The 21,294-nt window shown below is 51.6% G+C and overlaps 5 protein-coding genes and 1 non-coding gene across 6 annotated transcripts; 5 read left to right on the top strand and 1 right to left on the bottom strand.

The window, feature by feature from the left end:
• Positions 1-85: 85 nt before the first annotated feature.
• On the bottom strand, positions 86-1,864 carry ASPVEDRAFT_131555 (uncharacterized protein; the record flags this gene model as incomplete). The annotated part of the gene is made up of 4 exons (XM_040806827.1): positions 86-509; positions 562-836; positions 885-1,526; positions 1,589-1,864. 4 exons carry the CDS (start codon positions 1,862-1,864, stop codon positions 86-88), a joined length of 1,617 nt encoding a protein of 538 aa, XP_040668262.1.
• Positions 1,865-4,438: 2,574 nt separating this feature from the next.
• Positions 4,439-5,080, top strand: ASPVEDRAFT_83996 (C40 family peptidase; the record flags this gene model as incomplete). The annotated part of the gene is made up of 3 exons (XM_040817484.1): positions 4,439-4,758; positions 4,811-4,912; positions 4,966-5,080. The coding sequence occupies 3 exons, from the start codon at positions 4,439-4,441 to the stop codon at positions 5,078-5,080; spliced, it is 537 nt and encodes a 178-aa protein (XP_040668263.1).
• Positions 5,081-5,685: 605 nt separating this feature from the next.
• ASPVEDRAFT_193299 (putative C6 transcription factor) lies at positions 5,686-8,162 on the top strand (the record flags this gene model as incomplete). Its single annotated transcript, XM_040809136.1, has 5 exons — positions 5,686-6,301; positions 6,359-6,724; positions 6,774-7,108; positions 7,160-7,510; positions 7,568-8,162. The coding sequence occupies exons 1-5, from the start codon at positions 5,807-5,809 to the stop codon at positions 8,160-8,162; spliced, it is 2,142 nt and encodes a 713-aa protein (XP_040668264.1). The 5' UTR covers positions 5,686-5,806.
• Positions 8,163-8,870: 708 nt separating this feature from the next.
• ASPVEDRAFT_t78 lies at positions 8,871-8,972 on the top strand. Its single transcript has one exon. It is a non-coding gene; the product is annotated as a tRNA-Met (tRNA).
• A 633-nt stretch (positions 8,973-9,605) lies between these two features.
• On the top strand, positions 9,606-13,686 carry ASPVEDRAFT_29080 (uncharacterized protein; the record flags this gene model as incomplete). Its single annotated transcript, XM_040810189.1, has 11 exons — positions 9,606-9,674; positions 9,799-10,460; positions 10,512-10,547; positions 10,600-11,025; positions 11,083-11,367; positions 11,471-11,801; positions 11,855-11,888; positions 11,952-12,111; positions 12,182-12,767; positions 12,836-13,181; positions 13,238-13,686. 11 exons carry the CDS (start codon positions 9,606-9,608, stop codon positions 13,684-13,686), a joined length of 3,384 nt encoding a protein of 1,127 aa, XP_040668265.1.
• An 879-nt stretch (positions 13,687-14,565) lies between these two features.
• ASPVEDRAFT_133346 (uncharacterized protein) lies at positions 14,566-19,930 on the top strand (the record flags this gene model as incomplete). Its single annotated transcript, XM_040807023.1, has 4 exons — positions 14,566-15,172; positions 15,214-16,401; positions 16,674-16,733; positions 17,265-19,930. 4 exons carry the CDS (start codon positions 14,566-14,568, stop codon positions 19,928-19,930), a joined length of 4,521 nt encoding a protein of 1,506 aa, XP_040668266.1.
• Positions 19,931-21,294: the final 1,364 nt, after the last annotated feature.

The following is a 21,294-nucleotide window of genomic DNA, read 5'->3' on the forward strand; positions in this document are numbered from 1 at the left end:
ACTATTTAGCCATTATAAAATAGCTATTCACTCTACCATCGACGTAGACAAGCCTGATCATTGTCTTCATGCTTCCAGCACAGAGCTACTTTCTCACAATGGCCTGATACATGTCCACCATCTGCCGTCTGACATTCTGCGACAGTGGCCAGACCTTACCCAGTGTTTTTAGCGATCCAATACTCAGCTGGATCCTGGCATTAATGCCCTCTTCTCTCCCAGAGCCTCCAACAACGAGCAGAGCTGCGGTATGGACAATCATGCACATAGCCAGCGCACATGTAAAGAATGGTGTTCGATGATGGATAGCACTGGGGAGGGTTGCGAGGCCAGAAAGGATATCCGCGGCGCGAATGAGCTTATGGGAGTGGATGTCAAGACTCCGGGAACGAACAATCTCAGACCCTGATCCTTCGATTGGTTTTATGCGGGTGCAGGAGGTAGGAGAGTCGGCATTGAAGGAAGCAAAGCGCAGGCTGGATCGTGGGTGGTGAAGATAAATCAGTGCTCTAATAACTAAAATTAGCTTGGAGACTTCCTCTCAAACGTAGCCATACTGACAGGTAAAGAATCATCTGAGCCTGGAAAATCATCTCATCGTGGCTGGAACTGTCGTGTCCATCCTCGTGGAGCGGAGGGAGAGACATGAGTGATGAGGCTAGATGTGCGTCTACAGTTTCGACTTGAGACTCCAGGTTGCAGTCCAATGACCGGTTGAGTTCGAACACGGCGCCTAATTTCAGCACTGCGCTTATACGGTATGCAAATGTCGAGAAGCTCTCTCCTAGTGTCCAATTATTCTGGAGATCGTCTAATGTTTGTCCCGTTGGTTTTACCTGGAGGTGGTTAACAATTTGTCCTTCCTTTAGATGTTTTGCCCTTACGCTGTCATAGTTGTACAACTTCTCTGCACACGGTAGCTGTATATCCGTTGGTTGGCGATATAATCGAAACGAACTCTGCTCTCGAAACGCGGCTAAATACCCATCAACGACGTAAAGCTCCCAGTATGTCCTACGCCAGCTCTCCTCCATCGCCGAATGGCCGTAAGAATTCTCCCTGGCAAAGCATGAATTGTTGAGCCCAATCTCCAGCGCAAGAGTGCTGGCAGTTTGTACTAGTCGATGGGAACTTTTGTCATCGCAGTGTGAATGGTCAATAATTGCCAGTAGCAGTAATGCCTGAACTTTGAACCCATCTTGCATCGTCGGGTCGGAGAGAGAATTGGCTGCCTCTTGTTGGAATTCCTGCCTGAGTGCCGGATTGGGGTAATAGTGTGCACCAATATAACGCATGATGGAAAGCAGAGCCGGTGGTATCAGATAACAAAGCGGAGAGTTCAAAGCTTTTCTCGGTATCACAACAGGGTGTGAGGGATGAAAGTTCTGGTAGTAGAGCTGGATCATCGGGTCGTACGCCACCTCTGGGGTGACAAGCTCTGACTCCTGAAGGGTAACGAGGGTATCTTCGGGGATGGATAGTTCTTGAATATTACGGTCATCTAGGGGCTGAAATAATGATTTTGCCTCCAATATGTCAGTATTCTATTCTCTAAACGCCAGCAATGCGTATAGGGCTGGGGTGGTACATCTAGAGTCCTGTCCGTTGAGAACGCAGCATCGTCCAGCCAGTCTGGGAAGACATCCGGCAAGGTCGAAAAGACATTCTCGTCTATCACTTGATGCGAGGCATTCCTGGTGTTTTTTCGCAGCCCCCTCTTGGAGCGAACATATTGGCATTCGATATCGTTCGTCCGACAGCGAGTGCAAGCGGGCATAAGGGCATCGCACTTTACATGGCGACGCCGACAGGCAAGGCACGCAAGCGAAGAAGGCCTCGGGGGAGAATCACGCTTTTCTTGCATCGTTACTCGTCTCCCGTAGGGTTGTATATGGTGGTAGTATATAATGTCGGTGATGGAGCTACCAAAGCTCAACCGGTCTGTCTAACAATAACGACAACCTTCTTTGATAGATAGATTTATGTCTGACGACAATTTCATTGCCGGCTTTCAGTTCTCGGGGTACTGGGCATCCGTATCTCGGCCTCCTTCGAGTCGGATTCTTAATCCTATTCTTGATCCCGAGATCCCCGAGTCGCCGACCAATGTTTCATACATATGCCTTCACACCGCCGCATATGCGCTCCCGCATCCATGGAACGCTCGTCAGCGAATCAGATCCGTAAGCAGCCCCCCTTTAATTCGTCGAACACATTCGGTGTTCAAATGCCCCACTATGGACATGCTTTTGGCCTGAGCCTCCCGAGTCCCGACGCCCCATATCTACTACCGCGCAGATCATCCCCGATACTCCAGCAGGTGTTCGCTTGTCTTCCTGAGCCACCTCAGCCCATGAAAGTCACCGCCTAAGTTTTAAGAGCCTGAGGCAGGATGATATACCGAAAAATCTCACTCATCACAGCGCAGGCAATGCAGTTACCTGCAAGGAGATGAGCCACCAGACGCTTGGGCCAGGTCAGCCTGGCCAGGTCCCCGCGAGTGGGGATGGAATGTGCCCGGGGAATATCCCTCCACTTAGCGAATCCTGCCACCGGCGTCTTGCGGAGGCGGCTGTAACAAACACTGCCTAGAGTCTTGTCACAGGGGGGAGGAGGCTGCCATGGTTTGATCTTCGCAGTCGCGTGGCGTTGAAGGCGTCGTGTAACCGTGCACTTGTGCTCCCAAACAATGCTGGGAGGTGTACGCCATTATAACAGCTATAATTCCGCCATTTATGCACTTTGTCAATACTGTCAGCATGGTGATCTAGGCATCCAGAGTACCCAGCGGAATCTCTGGCGGCCTGCGTGGACCGCCCCCATAGGCTGCAGGGGGCAACCCCGAGATGGTCCCCGATATCACTCCGGCTTGGCGAGGCATTCCTCATTCTGTTCGAGAAGTCTGATACGTTTGAAACCCGTCTGCATAGGGATGATTGCTCGAGTCTTGGGCTGGCGGTGTTTGGAAGGCTGAGGTGACACTTTTTAGGTTGCTGTAACGCCTGATGAGGGCTCAATGTCAGCACAACCCGATATTATATTCAGCCCAGATCGTAAGTTACCTTTCCGGCGTAGCTATCCAATGATTTCCAATCGATGCCTCAAGTTAGACGGCTGTTTGACAGAATAACATATCATCAAGTGAATAGAACCAATCCATTATCCCGGCTGTAATTATTGTTCATAGAACATGACCGCATTGTCACTCTGGCTGAAATAATCAACGAGTGCTCAATACATGATACCTGAAGAGGACGAGATATGGTCAAGAAGTCAGATATTGACTGGTATCTTCTGTCGATTCTGAATGCTTACCCAATAATCTGTGCTGAGCAGGCCCGTCCAGACTGAACAGCACAAGCTCCTAATGACAAAATATCAACGACGCCGGATGTTGACTTCAAAATAATTGAAAGTAATATCAGCCGTGGTTGTTGAGGAAGTTGGTGTTAGTTGGGTTGTCAACAAAGAATCTCCGCCTCCCTGCCTTAGGCAGCCCAGTGATATCCCCTCAGTTTCAACATGCAAGCCTGCGAATTCATCTTCTCTTCGATCCGCATTGCAATCTATTTGTGGCCCCACAATTTCATCATAAACAAGAATAAATGATCACCCTATTCGGCTGCTCGTATTCCGTTGACGAGGGAGATTCTCCGATGTGAACCCTGCCATCCTCTACGAATCTGGCTGGACAGGACATCTCCATTATGAACACCAAGAGCTAAGATGTTACATCCTCAGATACCACCGTCGCACGCTCCAAGTCATAACGCTGTTTGGCAGAATGGCCTTGTCCAGCATCCATGTTGACAACTTTGGCGAGCTTGGATCGTTGATGGATCCCTAAAAATAGGCACTTCCTGTGCAGCGATCTTCCGTGACATCGCCTTGAGATATCTGCGTCTAAAAAAGAAAGATCGTCGGCATCGGCAGCCATTGTTGCTGTGTTGGGCCGGAAGAAGCGAGGAACTGGTCTTGGCCTCGTGTTCATCCAGGCTTGCGATCCTCGTATTGTCTTCCTCCTCGCCCTGCGTGAGAACACCGTTATTCGTCAGTCGCAGTGATCCAGGGCTGTTCCCCACATTACTCCTGATCGCTCGATTCTATATTTGTTGTGCTCGAAACACGAGGTGGTTCGACGGGCACAGCTGTGTCAACAGTCGGCTCAATCCCTCGTATTCACGAGATGATCGATGTGTTCGTTCAGGTCTTGAAACTCGCTGGGTGAACATCAATTCCCCTTCAAAAATCGAGAATACGAGAGACGTTACAATGAGATCCTATCTCGTGAAATGTTTCTTGACAAGATGATGATCGACGTCAACGACCCCAACCCAGTGCTGCCAGAATAACGTATATAAGATTCCTCAGCCACCGAACAAAGGCCCTCAATCATATCAACCATCTACCCAAACAAATTCATCAAATATCAATAACAATGAAGTACCTCGCCTCTTTCTCCCTTCTCGCCTGCGCTGCCAGCGCCCTTCCCTCCCTCGAGACCAGACAGGGCACCGTTGGCCAGGCAATCCTCGACAAGGCCTTGACTGCCGCGGGCACTCCTTACGCCTGGGGTGGTGGCACCTGCCAGGGCCCCAGCGAGGACAACCCTCCCTACGAGTACGGAGATACTGGATATGACTGCTCTGGCCTCGTCTGCTGGGCAGTCTGCCAGGTGACCGGCCGTGACCTGTTCACTGAGGGTCTCCGCGTCACCTCCACCATGTACTGCGCCGATGAGGCGACGCTTGGCTACAAGTATGCTCTTCCAAACATTCCCCAAGACGACAATTTACTCATGCCATCTTAGGAAATACCCCTTCGAGGAACGCCAGCCAGGAGACGCCGTCTTCTTCGGCGGCGAGTGCGACTGCGGTACTAGCGGCAGCATCCACCACGTTGGACTGATGATGTACGTTGAACTATTACCGGGCTTTAGAATCCAAAACACTAACGATGATGCAGTGACAACGGCGACCGTATGTGGAATGCTCCCAACGACGACGTCAACCAGGTCCAAGAGAACAGCATCTCCGGGTTCGGAGAGGCCGCTTGCCCCTATGTCATTCGCTTCACTTAAGCTTATATCGAGTCCGACGCCGAGGTCTGCAGTACCTAGAGTTGTGGATTGCTATAGAGTTTATTCTTCAGTACATAGTTCCCTTGCCAAGGGACCCGGGGGTTAAAACACACCAACCCACGCCATCCCTGGTAAGGTTTTTACTTCACTCGTTCAGGTTTATTTGTGTTATCTTGTCAACTTACTACATGTTGTTTTACTATGAAATACATAGAACATTTGCTCTCTTAACGTTACATCGCAAGTGGAGGTCCAGTCACATCTGTGGAAATTGACACCAACGTTGGAAGTTCGCCACGGAAATATCACCCAAGCAGACTTCTATTGGTCATCCAGTCCAAAAACATCATCCATAAAAGAGAGAGAGAAATGGGGGGGTTGAATGTCATAGACAGCCCTTCCTGTAGTCCACCTATCTCGCGCGAAAAAAAACTCAACGCCGTAATCCTGCAGCTAGTAGACAAATCACCCGCTCGCAATCGCGTTAAACTCTGAGTCTCTGACTCGATAGTCTGCAAATTAAGGCCCCATGAGTGGAGAAGTGCAGCAATGACTAAGATTGACACCCGCCGAACGTCATAATTTTAGACCTACCTAGATCGCATCTCATCTCATCTCGAGCCGCCCAACGCGCGCGGCTGATTCCACTCTTTAGATACTTCTAGAAACGTTGATTCCGCCATCCACCACAACCACCCCCGCAATCAAGGTCGCAGGGACCGGACGATGGAGAGCGAGCGCACAAGCGCTGGACAGGATGCAACCGACCAAACCCCCCAACAGCTCGCGACTCCGCTAGAGTCCAGCCCTGAAGTGCCGCTCCCAATACTGACGCCTGCAGCCACGCCTGCAGCTGCAGCGCAGGGTCAGGCTCAAGGCCAAGGCCAAGGTCTACCAGGAACAGCACCAGGTGCCAGAGTCGCAATCCCCAGACTTACATCAGCGACTCCAGCGCCAGTGCGCGTCACGCGCGCGTGCGTGCAGTGCCACAGAAAGAAGACCAAATGCGACGGCCGGAAACCGCGGTGTGAGGTTTGTATGCGGTCTGGTGCGGTGTGCACGTATTCCAAGTCGAAGCGTGAGAGCCAGCAGTTGGAGGTGAGATCGCTGGAGCAGAGGGTTAGGGCGTATGAGTCTGTTTTGCAGGAGATTGTTGAGAAGAGTAGTACTAGTAGTCCCGGTGCTGTGGATAGTCGGCGGGTTATTCAGGATGCTATACAGGTGGGTTGAGCTTTACTGGCTGTGTATGGTGTTATATCAGAGGCTGATTTGTGGTAGAATCAGTTTGATGCGTCGCCTGAGTTCTTTTCGACTCTGCTTTCTGCGGGCTCGCTGTTCGAGCAGGAGGTTCCTATACCTAGACCAGGGCTATCGCTTGGCCGAATGCATCTGGCATCGCAATCGAACGAGAGGCGCGAGGAATTGACTCTCCTGCAACAGCCGCCAGTCAAGACCACTTCAATTGAGCACTGGACGACACTCGTTGACAACGACGTCGCGAGCCATCTGCTCTCTCTCTACTTCACCTGGGAGAATCCGACATGGCAGCTTATCGATCAGACGCTGTTTGTGCATGACCTCGAGCATCGCAAAACTAGATTCTGCTCTTCTTTACTCGTGCATACGCTTCTGTTCTTTGGCTGTGTAAGACTCAACCACATCTGGGTGCCCTCAATACTAACGGAATCCCCAGAGCTTCTCATACAACCTCGACCGCATTACGGACCGGCGTGAAGAAAAAGTGCTAGGCGAAAGGCTCTACTCTGTCATACAGCGCCTCTGGCTACAGGAAAGAGATAGCGTGGACCTCCCCACCGCGCAGTCAAGCATCCTAATCGGCCTTCTCTGCTGTACCTTTGGACTAGATAAAATCGGCACAAACTATATAATGAATGGAGGCGAAATCAGCACACGGCTGGGTATCCATGAGGAAAACTGCCCGTACTTTTTCTGGGATATTGATGACAATCAAACGGCACTTTTGAATTGCCAGAGATTAGTTGCATGGGCTGTATTTGATATTCAAGCGTAGGGTTGCTGTCTTTTTCCTAATAAGGGCTTGCTAATCGGCCATCGCAGACTGGCTTGCCAAGTATATAGGAAGAAGCCTGCTTGGGATAAGCCGCCAGCTATGAGTTTCTCGCAAGAAGAGGCTGCAATACTTGATGAGGGCGTTGAGTGGTCTCCATATCCCTTCGAAACACCCGCCTCCCAGCCCTTCTTTTACACAGCTTCCTGGGTTCGAGGGGGGTTGGTTGCAATAGTCCACGAGATCGCGCGCTTTGCATTACAATTCCCTGGGCCTGTCTTGAGTGATGAATACTGGGAGTACGGGAATAGCTTATACCAGAAACTCCTCGACTGGAACGCAAAGCTACCCTGGAGTGTCCTTCCTCGCCATAATACCACTCCCCACGTTATATGCCTCCAGTCCGTCTTCAATCACCTGAAAGTAGCATGAAGGAATGCCCACTAACCCCTTCGCAGTCTCTACTACCAAGCAACGATCGTCTCCCTCTGCGAAATCTTCATCGTAAACGCCGACCCTAAATCTCAACCCCAGTCCCCCTTCAACCCAACCCTAATCAAATCCCTCGCCCTCGACACCCTTGCAACCCTCCTCCTCCTCTTCAAACACCACCACGGCTATAAATCCATCCCAATCGTGTTCCTCCACTACTTCTGCGTCGGCGGCATGCACGCCGTCTCAAAACTCCACCGGTCACACCCCAAATGGGGCCTTGTGCTTGAATGCGCCGTCGTGGGGCTCTGGCATATGAGTCTGGGCTGGGGCCGGCTATGCAAGGCATTCTTACGCATGATCGACCTGGTGCTTAAAGCGAGGAATCCGGACCCGGAGCTAGTGAGTGACAAGGTTAAAGCGATTTGTGGGATGATGGATGGGGGCCTGTGGAGTGGGGTTGATACGGAGATGTTGGCGGCGGATTATATGGTTTATCATGTTCCTGGGGGTTTGGGAGAGAAAGAGGGGATGGGGAAGGGGGTCAGGGCTACGGCTTTGCAGGAGCTTCTTGTTGCGATGGAGGAGTTGGATGTTGGTGAGAAGGATGCGGAGAAGTGAGATGCGGGTTAGGTACTTTTATTCTCTATACTGCATGGTTTGAATATGATGGACACGAACTGTATACTAGGCCTTTGGCGATGTTATATCTGCCGGCAGAAGGCATGATTCGGTTATTTTAAGTCTACTAAGCTTCTTCTAGTATTCTGGGCGTTTGGGCATGACTGATGGACTTAGGGCTAGGTCCATACTTATAAGAGATTTGTGCTCCGCTCAGTAACCAGGACACAAGGAGAATATTTGCTTGCCCATGTCGCAATCCTCAAGTCCATAGCAACGTCACTCAAACTTGCAATAGTGACGAGTCGCTATCTCAAGTCAGTCAACCCAGGTTCTCCGCATCAATGGCCCATCAGCTTACTGTTCCGTGTATAATTATTATAGTTAAAGTGCACCCTTAACATTGTACATAAAGTGATGGAACTAATGGAACCGACCGTCATAATCAGACATGCATAATGCACAAGCTGCACTATATATAACCGCCTGGACAGTGAGCCTAGCAGAGGATGTACCACGACCTGTCGTAAATGGAGCCACAGCAATGCCTCACTGAGCCCATTATAAAAACATCGAGAAAACCCTGAGTCTTATAGAACGGGGCCATTTTTTAAAATATATTGTCCGGTATTCATGATAAAGCCTGCTGGAGGCGAAATAAAAATTGACTTGCTAATGTAGCCAAATTTCAGAGCAAACATACAATAAGTTTCCATGGTCTAGTGGTTAGGACGGCGGTCTCATAATATGACGATTCCTATCTAAAGGAGTTGCAATCCGCAAGCACGAGTTCGATTCTCGTTGGAAGCACTAAATTTTTTCCCTCTTTTTTTTTCGACATCTTGCGTCGGCCAATCACGTACCATCTATATTTTTTTTGTTCAAATAAGCGATCGACTTCGGAGATGCTTCCTTTCCAGTCTTAAACCTGCCGTCAACGGTGATGTGCCCGCTCCCTTATCCACCAGATTACCCGACAGCTTGGCTGCAGAACAATATGACAAGATCTGTTGTATAGGCCGAGGCAGGCCATGTTTCCATTTCCATACTTTGGAACTGCCATATTGCCAAACCTTCCACTCCACCGCGGCCATCCAAGCGAGGTTACAGTCGTGGAGAGCGGATTATTAGTCAGTCGGAGTTAAGAGAACCAGCTCCGGCCGCCCATCGGATCACCCCATCCCAGCGCGGGCCGGTGTCGAGTTTCTTCTGTTGCTCTGCTTGTTGCACGTTCGCTCGGGGATACGACAAATACGACACCCCCAAACCTACGCCATTTGCACCACATTGATGCGACAATCGTCGCTGTCACTCTGCCTGTCAATCGGCTGATCAGCTCTCTGCGGGTCTCTCTTCCAGTATTATCCGCAGGCCGACCTGGCGTCTGGCTTGGGTTCGATTGTCCTCTCGTGCGTCCTATGAGATCCCCTGTTTACCTCCCGAATGCCCTCTCGTCGCAGCCATACAAAGTCCCGGAGGGGTTGTTTTCAATGTAAAAAGAGGCATGTTAAGGTTGGTTTCCTTTCTATACGCACTTCTACTTGCCGAGCTTTTCATCAACCTCGTTCATCAACACCGTTACCACTTAAGCAAAATTTCCTTGTATTTTTTATACATTCTTACAATTTCACTATAGTGCGATGAAGAGCTCCCAAGATGCAGCCTATGCAAAAAGCGCGGTCTGGACTGCGACTACCCCCCAACCGGGGAAGCAGACGGCTTCCCTCTCAGCCCACAGGACTCTAATGACATACCCTCCAGCTCCGAGGGGTGGTCCGCGCACACGCGGATGCTGGAGATGAAGCTCCTACACCACTATGTCATCGACGCCTCATTTACTCTACGGCCCGACGTGCTAGAAGCCGGGTACTTCCAGATCGCCGTCCCGCGGATCGCGACATCTAATCCGTTCCTGCTAGACATCATCCTAGCATTCTCGGCGCTGCATCTGGCGTTCCTCGAGCAGGGCGATAGCAAGTGGCTCGAGATTGGGCTCAAGTACCAGAATCGAGCATGCTCGGCTTTCAGTAGAGTGCTGGCAAATCTGTCGCCGGAGACGCTGGGCCCGGCGTTCATCTGCTCGATTTTCACCATGTTGTGCGCATTTGCGTACCCTTGTGTGTCGCAGAACCGCGAGAGCTTTGATCCGCTGTCGCAGGTGTTGGAGATTAATCGGTTGTTTGTTGGGTGTGCGTTTCTGTTTGAGCAGCTGGAGAATGTTGAGCAGCCGGAGGAGATCAAGGCTTGGCTTGTTTATAAGCAGCCTGAGTTGTTTTTGAGGAAGGGGAAGATAGAGGAGTAAGTCCCTGCTTTCTGTCACTTGTCGACCTGTCTAACATCGTGGGTTAGAGCGCAAGAGAACGAGTTTTTCGAGCACCTACAACGGTATGTTCTCTCGATTACCCAAGGCCGACAAGAGACTAACAGAGGGGACCAGGGATCTACTAAAGTCACTCGACCACCTACAGGGCACAATCGACACAGCCGAAGGCCCACACCAGGAAATGTACAAAGACACATGGGCGACACTGCAACAGATGGTCCAGGAGTGGCCACGGGGAAAGCAACAAGGCGGGATCCTCGCTTTCCCAATCCACATTAGCGAGGAGTTCATGGCGCGGCTGAAGGACGGAGACTGGACGGCGCGCATTATATTTCTGCATTACGGCGTTGGCATGCATCTGCTTTCGAATAAATGGTACGTTGGGATCTGGGGCCGTCGCCTGGTTGCGACGGTGCTGCCGCCAGAGGAAGAGATCCCAGAGGTCTGGAAGGAGACGGTTGCGTGGGCGCGCCAGGCAGTGGCGTACACAGTGCCGTACGACGGGGAGAAACGCAAAGAGAAGAGCGAGATGGGGCTGCGGTAGAGATGTACGGTGCATATGCTATATCAAATGTTGAGTAATCTGTAGACGTGAAGACGATCATTTCCGGGAATCTCCGCCCAAACTCCAACTCCAACTCCAACACTAGTTATCTACGAAGCGGGACCAGCCCGCCACTCGTTGCCCGCTGCTTATCAATTCCGTCGGGAATTCCTTGACCCAAGGAATTCTTCAAAGCCAAAATGGCGCCGCCGCCTCACTCTCCTGCCAGGTTCATCCATGATCTCCTTCGTCCGCACCGGTCTGGCGCAGCGTAGAGTCGTAGAGATCCCGAAGTGCAGGAGATGCAGGGGTGTCGCGCGCCCGACGTGGAGAAGCAGGTAAGTCCCCGGTCATACTAGTAGTACTACCTTGCTTCGTATTAGTAGCGATCACTGCTCATATTAAGCTATTATGGTGCCAGCAGCCGCTCCTCTCCAACAGGCCTTCTAAACCATCAGCCCCCGCTGATTCCAGCCTGTTTCACAATAAAGCAGGAACAAGCCCCTTGCCGACCATGTCGCGTGCCTTGAAACTCTCGCTCTGTACTACCCTCCTGCTGGTATTACTGGTTGTTCATCTCCCCGGTGTGCTTCCATCCCCGGTAGACCACGACTCGTCCGATCGCTACTTTCGCCAGCACGAGAGGTCCAGGTACGACCATGTCCAGGCTGGAATCCAACCCGGGAAGCGGGGCGCCGCTGCGAGCGAAAGTGCCATCTGCAGTCGGCATGGTACGGACATTATCCTGAAGGGCGGGAATGCAGCTGATGCAGTACGTTTTCCATTCTTCTCTTGAGTTTATTAATTGATGTTGACCGTTTCTAGATGGTCGCGACGATGCTTTGCGTTGGCGTTGTCGGTGAGCTCATTCCAACCTCTAACCTACTAAGTAATACCCTGGGATAGCTACTAATAAACGCAGGAATGTATCACAGCGGCATCGGCGGCGGCGGCTTCATGCTCGTCAAGGCCCCCAACGGCACATTTGAGTACATCGACTTCCGCGAGACCGCGCCAGCAGCAGCATTTGAGGAAATGTTCGACAACAACACCAGTGCCTCCACGATAGGCGGGCTAGCCAGGTACCTTATCCATGCTCCCTGGCCTACTCGCTTACTTAAAGTAAATGAAATCGATTGTTAACAAACCCAGTGGCGTCCCCGGCGAATTGCGCGGCCTGCAATACCTGCACAACAAATACGGCACCCTCCCGTGGTCTGTCTTAGTCCAGCCTGCCGTCCGCACCGCGCGATACGGGTTCCCCGTCGGCGCAGACTTAGTGCGCTACATGGATTCTGCGGTTAGCGGTAGCGAGGCAGGCGATTTCCTAGTCAACGACCCCTCATGGGCCATTGATTTCGCACCGAACGGCACGCGGGTTCAGCTCGGGGACACGATCACTCGCAAGCGCTACGCGGACACGCTTGAGACGATTGGATCGAAGGGTCCAGATGCGTTTTACAAGGGTCAGATTGCAGAGGCGACAATTCGGGCGCTGCAGAAGGCCAATGGGACTATGACGCTGGAGGACCTGAGCGGGTATAAGGCTGTTGTGAGGAATATATCGCAGATTGATTATCGAGGGTATCGGGTGGCGAGTACGACGACACCGTCGAGTGGGACGGTTGTGTTGAATATGTTGAAGGTGCTGGATACGTATGGGCCGCTGTTTGGGCCGGATAATGTGAACCTGAGTACCCATCGCATGGATGAGGCGATGAGGTTTGGGTATGGGCTGGTATGTGTTTCCTGCGTACCTAATTGCTCTGGTTGGAGGGGTCAGGCTTGGGCTGACTTGTGTTATAGAGGACGGTCCTAGGAGACCCGGAATTCGTCGAAGGGGTGTCCGAGTATGAACAGGATATGCTGAAGAAGCAGACTATCGATGATATCCGCGGGAAGATCTCAGACCTGCGGACGCAGAATGTGTCCGCATATGACCCAGCTGGGTTTGAGAGCTTGGATACGTATGACCTCCCACTCTCCTATTTTCAAAGCCCCGTCTTACAACAATGCAGACCAGGAACATCGCATATTGCCACAATCGACCACTCCGGCCTCGCAATCTCAGCCATCACAACAATCAACCTCCTCTTCGGTAGCAAGCTAGTCGTCCCAGAGACAGGCGTCATCATGAACAACGAGATGGACGGTTCGTATATTACCATTTTTCCTATTTATCCACCAACCCTAACATGCTGTATATAGACTTCTCAATCCCCAACTCCTCCAACTCCTTCGGCTACATCCCCTCCGAAGCAAACTTCATCCGCCCGCACAAACGCCCCCTCTCCTCCTGCACTCCAGCAATAGTCACCCACCCCAACGGCACAACCTTCTTCCTCTCGGGCTCCGCCGGCGGCAGCCGAATCATCACAGCCACAGTGCAAAACATCATCCACGCAGTTGACGAGGGCTTGTCAGCCGCCGAAGCCCTAGCCAAGCCGCGTCTGCATGACCAGCTTGTGCCGAATCAGGTGGCGTTTGAGTATGCGTATGACAATGCCACGGTGGCATTTATGAAGGGGCGAGGGCATAATGTTACCTGGATGGCGCCGGGGACGAGCACGGCGCAGGCGATTCGGGTGTTGGCGAATGGGACTTTTGATGCCGCGGGGGAGCCGAGGCAGTTGGATTCTGGAGGGTTTGCTGTCTAGGCTCCCGGCTGTCTAGATTTTGGGCGAGTTTCGACTCTAGCATACGGTGGTGTGTATGGAATGTATGGATGTCAATGCATTATTAGAAGGGTGGATGGTGGATGTTTGTATTTAAGAGAAAGATCTATGTGATGATCTCGAGCAGTCTGCGAGTGGGTTTATAAGATACCTAATACTCAACTACCTACTGTTTCAATACTAAATAGTTAGGCTTTTGCCATCTCAATTCAGAATCAGATAAGTATATTTCACTCTTGTTAGGCGGATGAATGTTTTCTAGTGAATACTTCTGCTGGGCACTTGGGCACGTGGTCTGTGCTCAATGCGCTTAAATTCCTCCAAGTCCGAGCTGCGTTCCCCGGATTTTTCAACGTCGCCGAATCACCAACACGGCATGTGGTGGGCTCATTCTTTCCCCCTTGTCAATAACTACATTATGTCACAGTATTTCTATGCTCAAATTCGTTGCCAGGCGTAGAAACCCAGCGCGCCGCAAAAGCTGGCTGATGGAGCCGCGGGGTGGTCTTCCTGTGAGTGAATTCAACATGCGAGCCAATTTCCATCTCTATGAATAGGTAGCGATTGTGTTAGTCCCTCTTTTGTAATGTTTTATCCCGCCCTCATATTCTCTCTCTCCCGCGCGAAACGTTTTACTCTGCCATCACTTACACATCCTTGTTTACTAGTCCGAATCACAAGCGACGAAGATAAACCATGGCAAGACCCGGACGCGAAGAGGATAGTAGCATCTCTTCCAGACGAACCCCGACTCCATCTAAGCGCAATGGCACAACGATCTCCAAAATAAGTGGTGCGATCGAAAACGAAGCTATCATCGCATCGAACACAAATGCCAGTCATGGCCGCGCCGAAAAGCCCATGTCCAACCCCAGCAGCACGCCGGCCAACGACCTAGAAGACAGCAATGGCGATGGCGCGGTGGAAACAAAAACTGCCTCTAGCTCCGATATCTCGGCGACTCCCGCGGATGATCTCTATACACCGCTGCTCATGTTCATCTGCGAACACGGTTTCATGCGGGAGAAGCGGTACCCCGTTCCACGGTCTGTGCGGGTTCGATTCGTACGTGATGTACGTGCAGAGGCACGGGTGCTTGGGTTCGAGCGGGCCGTTGTTGATAGGGTGCTTCTTGACATCAAGAGGTATTATCTAACCAAAGTTGGGCAATGCCATGTGTTTGATGACGGGGCTGCGTTTGGAGAGGAGGTTGATGATTCGAGCTCATCCGAGGGGTTGGATGTGAAGACAAAGCCTTCGAAGCCGCAAGCAAAGCGCAAGCGCAAGAGGAGCAGCGGCGAAGAACCTGCAAAAGAAACGATTCAAATCCCAGTAAAGGCCAGTCAAGGCAAGACCAAAAGGCCCTCGAGGCCCAAAAAGGGTGAGAAGGAGACAAAACTGCAAAATCAGCCCAAGAGGAGAAAACGCTCCTCAAAAGCGTCTTCAGATACAAAGGCTCTTAAGGCCGGTGCAGCTTTCGAAGACCCTATTGTGCTGGATTTTTAGAAGCCAATGATTTGCCGGGGTTGACTGCCGGCGATGAGGTGAGGTCGAAATACTTTGTGAAAAGCCATGTCTCGAAGCCTGCTGATGCTGAAGTTTCGTGCGAGTCCCCTAATGGACATTCTGTCCCAGACGGTGTTCTGAGGCTGCTTGAGGATATGGGTCTAGGTTCCGATCTCCTACTATCCGATTCGACTTTGAGTGACGTACCAAGTGACCTGGAGGATAGTCCTACACCGTCTCCGGCTCGCCTACCATCTCCGAAGTTCGGTGGTACTGATAATGATCCTAGCGGGATATCTGATGCCAAAATAGATCCCATTAAATCCTCCCATTTTACTGTCGATGTTAGAGAACAAACTCCGCCGCAGCTTGATTTTTCACTAAACCCTACACTCATCTCAGATAAAAAAGCTCGCTCAAAGCCAACAAAGGTGTCACCATATTTCCAAGGACCTTTAATTAACGAGGACTCTTGTCTGCCCTTTCCGCCAATTGATGCGCCGGCATTCGGCCTAGTCCAGGAACAACTCGCGCACGACCCATTCCGTTTACTACTTGCTACCATCTTCCTCAACCGCACGCGAGGAGGCGTCGCGCTCCCGATCCTATTCCAGGTCTTTGATAGATACCCCACAATAGAGGCCATGGCTACAGCAGACCCATCAGAACTAACAGCTATGATTAACCGCCTCGGTTTCCAAAACCAGCGCGCAAGAAAATGCATATCCCTAGCGCAGACATGGCTGGGCCGTCCGCCTTGTCGGGGTAAACGGTACCGGAAACTCAATTACCCAAGTAAGACAGATGGAAGAGACGTCAAGCCGGACGAATGCATCGACGACGACGACCAGCGCGTGGCTTGGGAAGTCGCCCATCTTCCTGGGGTTGGGGCATATGCGTTAGACAGCTGGCGGATTTTCTGCCGCGACGAGCTGCGGGGTTTATCTTCGGACTGGCAGGGGAGTGGTGCTGCAACGGCAGGATTTACTCCCGAATGGAAATCAGTGTTGCCGCAAGATAAGGAACTCCGTGCCTACTTGACCTGGATGTGGTTGAAGGAGGGATGGGTTTGGGACCGAGAGACGGGAGAAAGGACACCCGCAAGTGAGAAAGTGATGCGGGCTGCGCGGCGGGGAGCTACTGCTCATATCGAGGCCGGGAACTGGGTTCTTGAGACGTCTCCAGTGAAGCGTAGATAGGCTGGGTATGCGGGTGACACGACAATTGGCATTGCCTTGTCTGGCTACTGGATAGCACCTATAGATGATCTTTCCTTTGAAAACATTACTCCAAATATAAATGAATTTCTTAGCATTGTGTTTGCTTGTCATCGATACCTGACACTGCCACAATGTATGGACTACACGTAAATTAGCGCCTCAGGCGGCAAGGCTACAAGGCTGCCAGGCAGACAATCAGGCAACTCGATCACATTCACGAGCCCACGACGACAACAACTTCAGCAAACACCAGCCTCCCATTGCATTGTCCTCTTTCAACGCTTCAATCGTTTCGTCCAAAACGTTCGAAGCTCAACTGCATCCTCCAATTCAGCCTAGTCCAGCATCTCCAACGTCTTCGTCGGGCTTCCATGCAGCACCCAACACGTCGCTCCACTCAATCACCAGCCTCGATCACCCCGTCGCACTAGGCCTCGCTATTCTCGACTAAACGGGTCTCAGCGGGGATTCGCCTAGGCCCTTTCTCACCGCAAAATCTTCGTCCAACCTCCGCCGTTCACGATCCGATTCCTCACTATTCCCCGACTGCCTTTTGTGCCTTTCCCCCATGAGCGACGCAGGTCGCATGACTCCAAAGATAGCAAGCTGTTGGTGATTCCATGACATAAGCGCCGAGCTGCGAACCCAACCACTCAGATCTGCGATCCTTGACGTCGCCAGTCGCCTAAGCGCCAGACGAGCACCCGCACCCAACGTATCCAGGCTCCGAGAGACCACAGCTCCGGAGAGACTCGACTCTCGATTTATTGTTCACTTCAATGAGCTGCCCCGATCAGCAAACCTGTCATTCACATTCACGAGGTAACTAGTCAGTCACAAAACGAATTCGGACAAGGGGGGCAGGGGATAAAAAGGAAGAAAGACAGCGCTTCGTTGGCCGCCGTCTTCTCTCACCTTCCAACCCACGAACCTCCATTAATTCGAACCCATCCCACGCCATGTTCCTGCCACTGAGACTAAATGACCGCGATCGTAACAGGGAACGGAATAGGAAACTCTCATCCACATCTTCTACCTCTCTCAAATCAAAACACCGTCAACAAAGGACGTCGTCCCAGAAACAATCCAGCCGACCGTCAACCAAGGATCCAGAAGAACCCGAACCACCGGTCCGCTCCTCCACCCCTACCACCTCCGCTCCCAGGTCCCGCAAACAACGTCGGTCCTCCATGCCCGGCCTCGACAGCGCCAGCCGCTCCGGCACGGCTTCCTTCCTCGAGTCGAGGACGAGTTTGCCGTATCCTACTTTTTCGAAGGCTCATAGCAAGGAGGCCGTTGGCAAACCGGGCGTCCCTACACCAGATCCGACCGACCTAACCGAGCAGAACCAGGACGATGAAGACAAAAATGACACCAAACAGCAACACCATGATAGTCGGAATGCGCCGCCAAGTCCCCCATTGACGAGTGTGGATCAACATTCGCGAAAGGGGAGCACCGTCGACGATAAGGGGGAGAAAACCACCGAAAAGACGAAGGATGGGAAGACAAAAATCAGAATAAAAACAGACGTGAATCGGTCATCGTCAAGCCTGCGCGCTAAAAAGGATGACAGCAGCAAGACGAGCAAGTCGACCGTCCGACCGGAGACCCCGAAAGCGAAGCGCTCAAGTTACAGTAAAGACTCGCCATCTCGGACCGCCAGTCACAAGCCATCCAAATCAAAACTCGATCCAGATCGCAAGCGGAGCTCTGTTGTCTCTCCTCCTCGCTCTCCGCCAGTTCGAGATGTAGGCATGGAATCCGCCCACGGCTCCGACGCAACTATCGCGGCTCCTCGCCAATCGCCCTCTTCCAGAGTGAGAAGTCCCGAGAAGCCACCGTCTCGCAACCAAACGCGCTCTTCCGCGTCGAATCGCCCGGCTTCCGCAAACCGCAACCGCACACCGTTCGAGGCTGCAATGGATTATGGACGTCCGCCAACTACAGGCTCCACATACGGCACTCCACCTCCGCCGCCACCTCCCCCAGATGTCCCGGTCTCAAACCCTCGGGTTGATTATCTACTTCATAATGGAGGCTTAGATTACCAGGTGCCAAAATCTCTCCTCTTAAACACGGTGTTTGGCGATCAACCCCAAGTCCAGCCCCATCTAGCGGCTAGTAGAGTGTTTGAACCTTTCAGTCGTCTTCTAGATGACTATCAGCATGTTGTAAATAAAAATGGTTCGCTTGCTGTCGCTACAGGGTCTAGGTCCGTGGCTCGTCGCCTACTCGACCGACTAGAAGCTGTTTTTGCCCGCGACATCTCGTCGGAGTCGTGCCGTTGTCTTATGTGTGAACATGATGAGTTGGAGGATATCCCATCAGGTGTCAGTTGGGGCGAAGTACTAGAGCTAGTATCCGGTCGTCGAGAGCTTCCTAATTGGCCGCCATTCATCCTTACAACAGAACTAGGAGCTGCGGATGTATCTGGTGAAGAGCATATCCCTATGCAGAAGATGGACATTGACGTTCCGGAAGAGTACCGCGACCATTTCCTCCGACAGTCGCGCAAAACAAAACTCGCTGTTGACAATTGGCTGACCGAGCAAGTCGAACAGCCAACAAGTGCGCCAGATGAGGTGGACGATGAGACCCTTACTTTCGCCATGTTAACCCATCTTGCAAATGACCAAAGACCTATCTTCCGTGCTTTGCTAGGAATCTCGTCCACGTCGCCGACCCCACGACCAGATGGACAGCCCCGGGAACGGCCGCCTGCTCTTACTTCGTCATCCTTTGCAATTGAGCGACTGTACCGTTTGTCATCTAAGCCCCGGGATCCTGAAACCGCGATGTACATGCTGAATAACCCCGGAATGCACCATGTGCTAGCCACGCTCGCAGCCATCAGCGACGATGAGTGGGATATTCTGATATCAGGACGCTTCGACGGATTCCTTCGCAGCGGAGCCGAGGACTCTACTCCCAATCGATGGAGCAACAGTCGGTCAAACACCCCATTCAGTACTGGACGTATGTCTCGCGGTCCTACGCCCAACCCGCTCGACCGTCCAATGAGCCAACCACAAGGCGGACCAGGCTCTCCAGGTTCATTCGGCGGCCCGATCGCTCTGGACGAGGAAATGGAGATCGCCGCTCTAGCAGAAGTCGAGCGAGAAATATACGCCGGAATGGAAGCTCTCGAAGATGCATTCGAAGCGCTACACTGCAAAGCGGAAACCGTACGTATTGCCCTGCGCGAGCGCGGCGCTGGCCTGTCAATCGCCAACCAGAACCGCCGAGGAACATTTGTCGAAGCTCGACTTGGCACCCCCGGACCCCACCCATGGGAAAGTGGTACGGACGACGACTTCTTTGACGACGTGCAATCATTGGCACCTGATGACTCGGCCAGCAACATCAGCTCTAACCGCCGGCGCCGTCCGAAGCGACGTACTGAACGCCGCACACCCGCGCCCGTTGAGGAGGAAGACGAGGGTGAAGAGGGATCACACACCGGGCGACGGGATAGTCGGAACTCAAGGAGAAGATAAGGAAAAAAAAAAACAAATCTACTACCCACAATTCAATGGATGCATCAGACCGTTCTATTCTAGTTTTCCCTCGATTCTTCTCTCTTGTTTTGCATTCCATCTTCAACAGCGTGATGACACATGACACGAAGAAACGGCACGAAATGAAATCTTCTTTTTCTTTTTTACTGTTCTTCTCTTTTTTTTCTCATTTAATATACCAAGAGTTGGCTTGCCTTGTATTTCATTTTCCTCGCTTTCTATCATTTTCTAGGGAGAGGAGCCGAGCCAAATTGTTTTAGTATCACATTTGCTCTTTCTTCCAAGGTTGTTGTTATCAACAGGACCCAGCCAGGATTATGTTTGCTCTGGGGCATTTTTCATTTTGTTTTTAAATCAAATCTTTTGCGAATTGTGATCCCTGACGGCCGAAATTGTATATTTCCATGGCTTCCCACAAGGTTCGAACCAATTTGTTACTTATTGCTGCTGTCTTTAGCCTAGAATTGGGAATATAGGTTGCTTGCTACTGCCGTAATAATGTTTAGCATGCTAGGTTTTATTACAATTTCCGGTTATCCTTGCACTACACTTTTATAATCTTTTATTAATCTAGGGTACATCGCGATACATCGCATGATAAGATGGATGAAAATCCCTGCACAAAGCACTGTTCTGGTGGCGGGCAAAGCCTCCATACACGAGTGGTCTTGCTAATTGCCAGTTCAGCCGTTCATGGAGATAGATGGTAATCCCTACAGGTATCTAATATAAGACCATGCATGTAATTTTATATTTCTGCCCACTCATAGCTGGTAAAAGGCAAAGAGAGCGCGTGCTCAGCCAAGCGCACACAAGCAGGCACACCGAAATTATATATATATCCTCTCTACGACTGGCCCAGAACGAGATTGCCATTTCGTTTTCGGGATAGCACGAGAAGCCCCCGGATTGACCGTCAAGCTAAGCCAAATATCAACCAACTCCGAACATAAGATAGCCAACCTACTAGCAGAAGACTAAGCCCCGGGTGAACATCGGAAATTGAAGAAGTGTTCGTTGGCTACGAAGCTCGAAGGGAGTCCGCCCATAAAACCCGAGCGGAAATCAGGAGAGCAAAGGCACTGATGCCACTGAGGTATCTGGACTACCTGCTGCTGTTTGAAAGTACTCTGCCCAGAGTCACTAGAAAGTCTCGCAATACGTTCCCCTTCTGGATGTATCTTGCGAGTGAGGCCACATCAGGAGAGTTAATAATGACTTCAGAAGAGGCACCGGTTGGTGTCCCGATTAGTGTTGCTTAGTACCGTAGTTTTGGCGCCCAGGGGAAATCGTCGGGCAGACGACCTGATACGCCCGGCAAATGAAGCGGACAAGATGTCATG

The sequence above is a fragment of the Aspergillus versicolor genome (assembly GCF_001890125.1).
Source record: "Aspergillus versicolor CBS 583.65 unplaced genomic scaffold ASPVEscaffold_5, whole genome shotgun sequence".
Taxonomy (NCBI): domain Eukaryota; kingdom Fungi; phylum Ascomycota; class Eurotiomycetes; order Eurotiales; family Aspergillaceae; genus Aspergillus; species Aspergillus versicolor.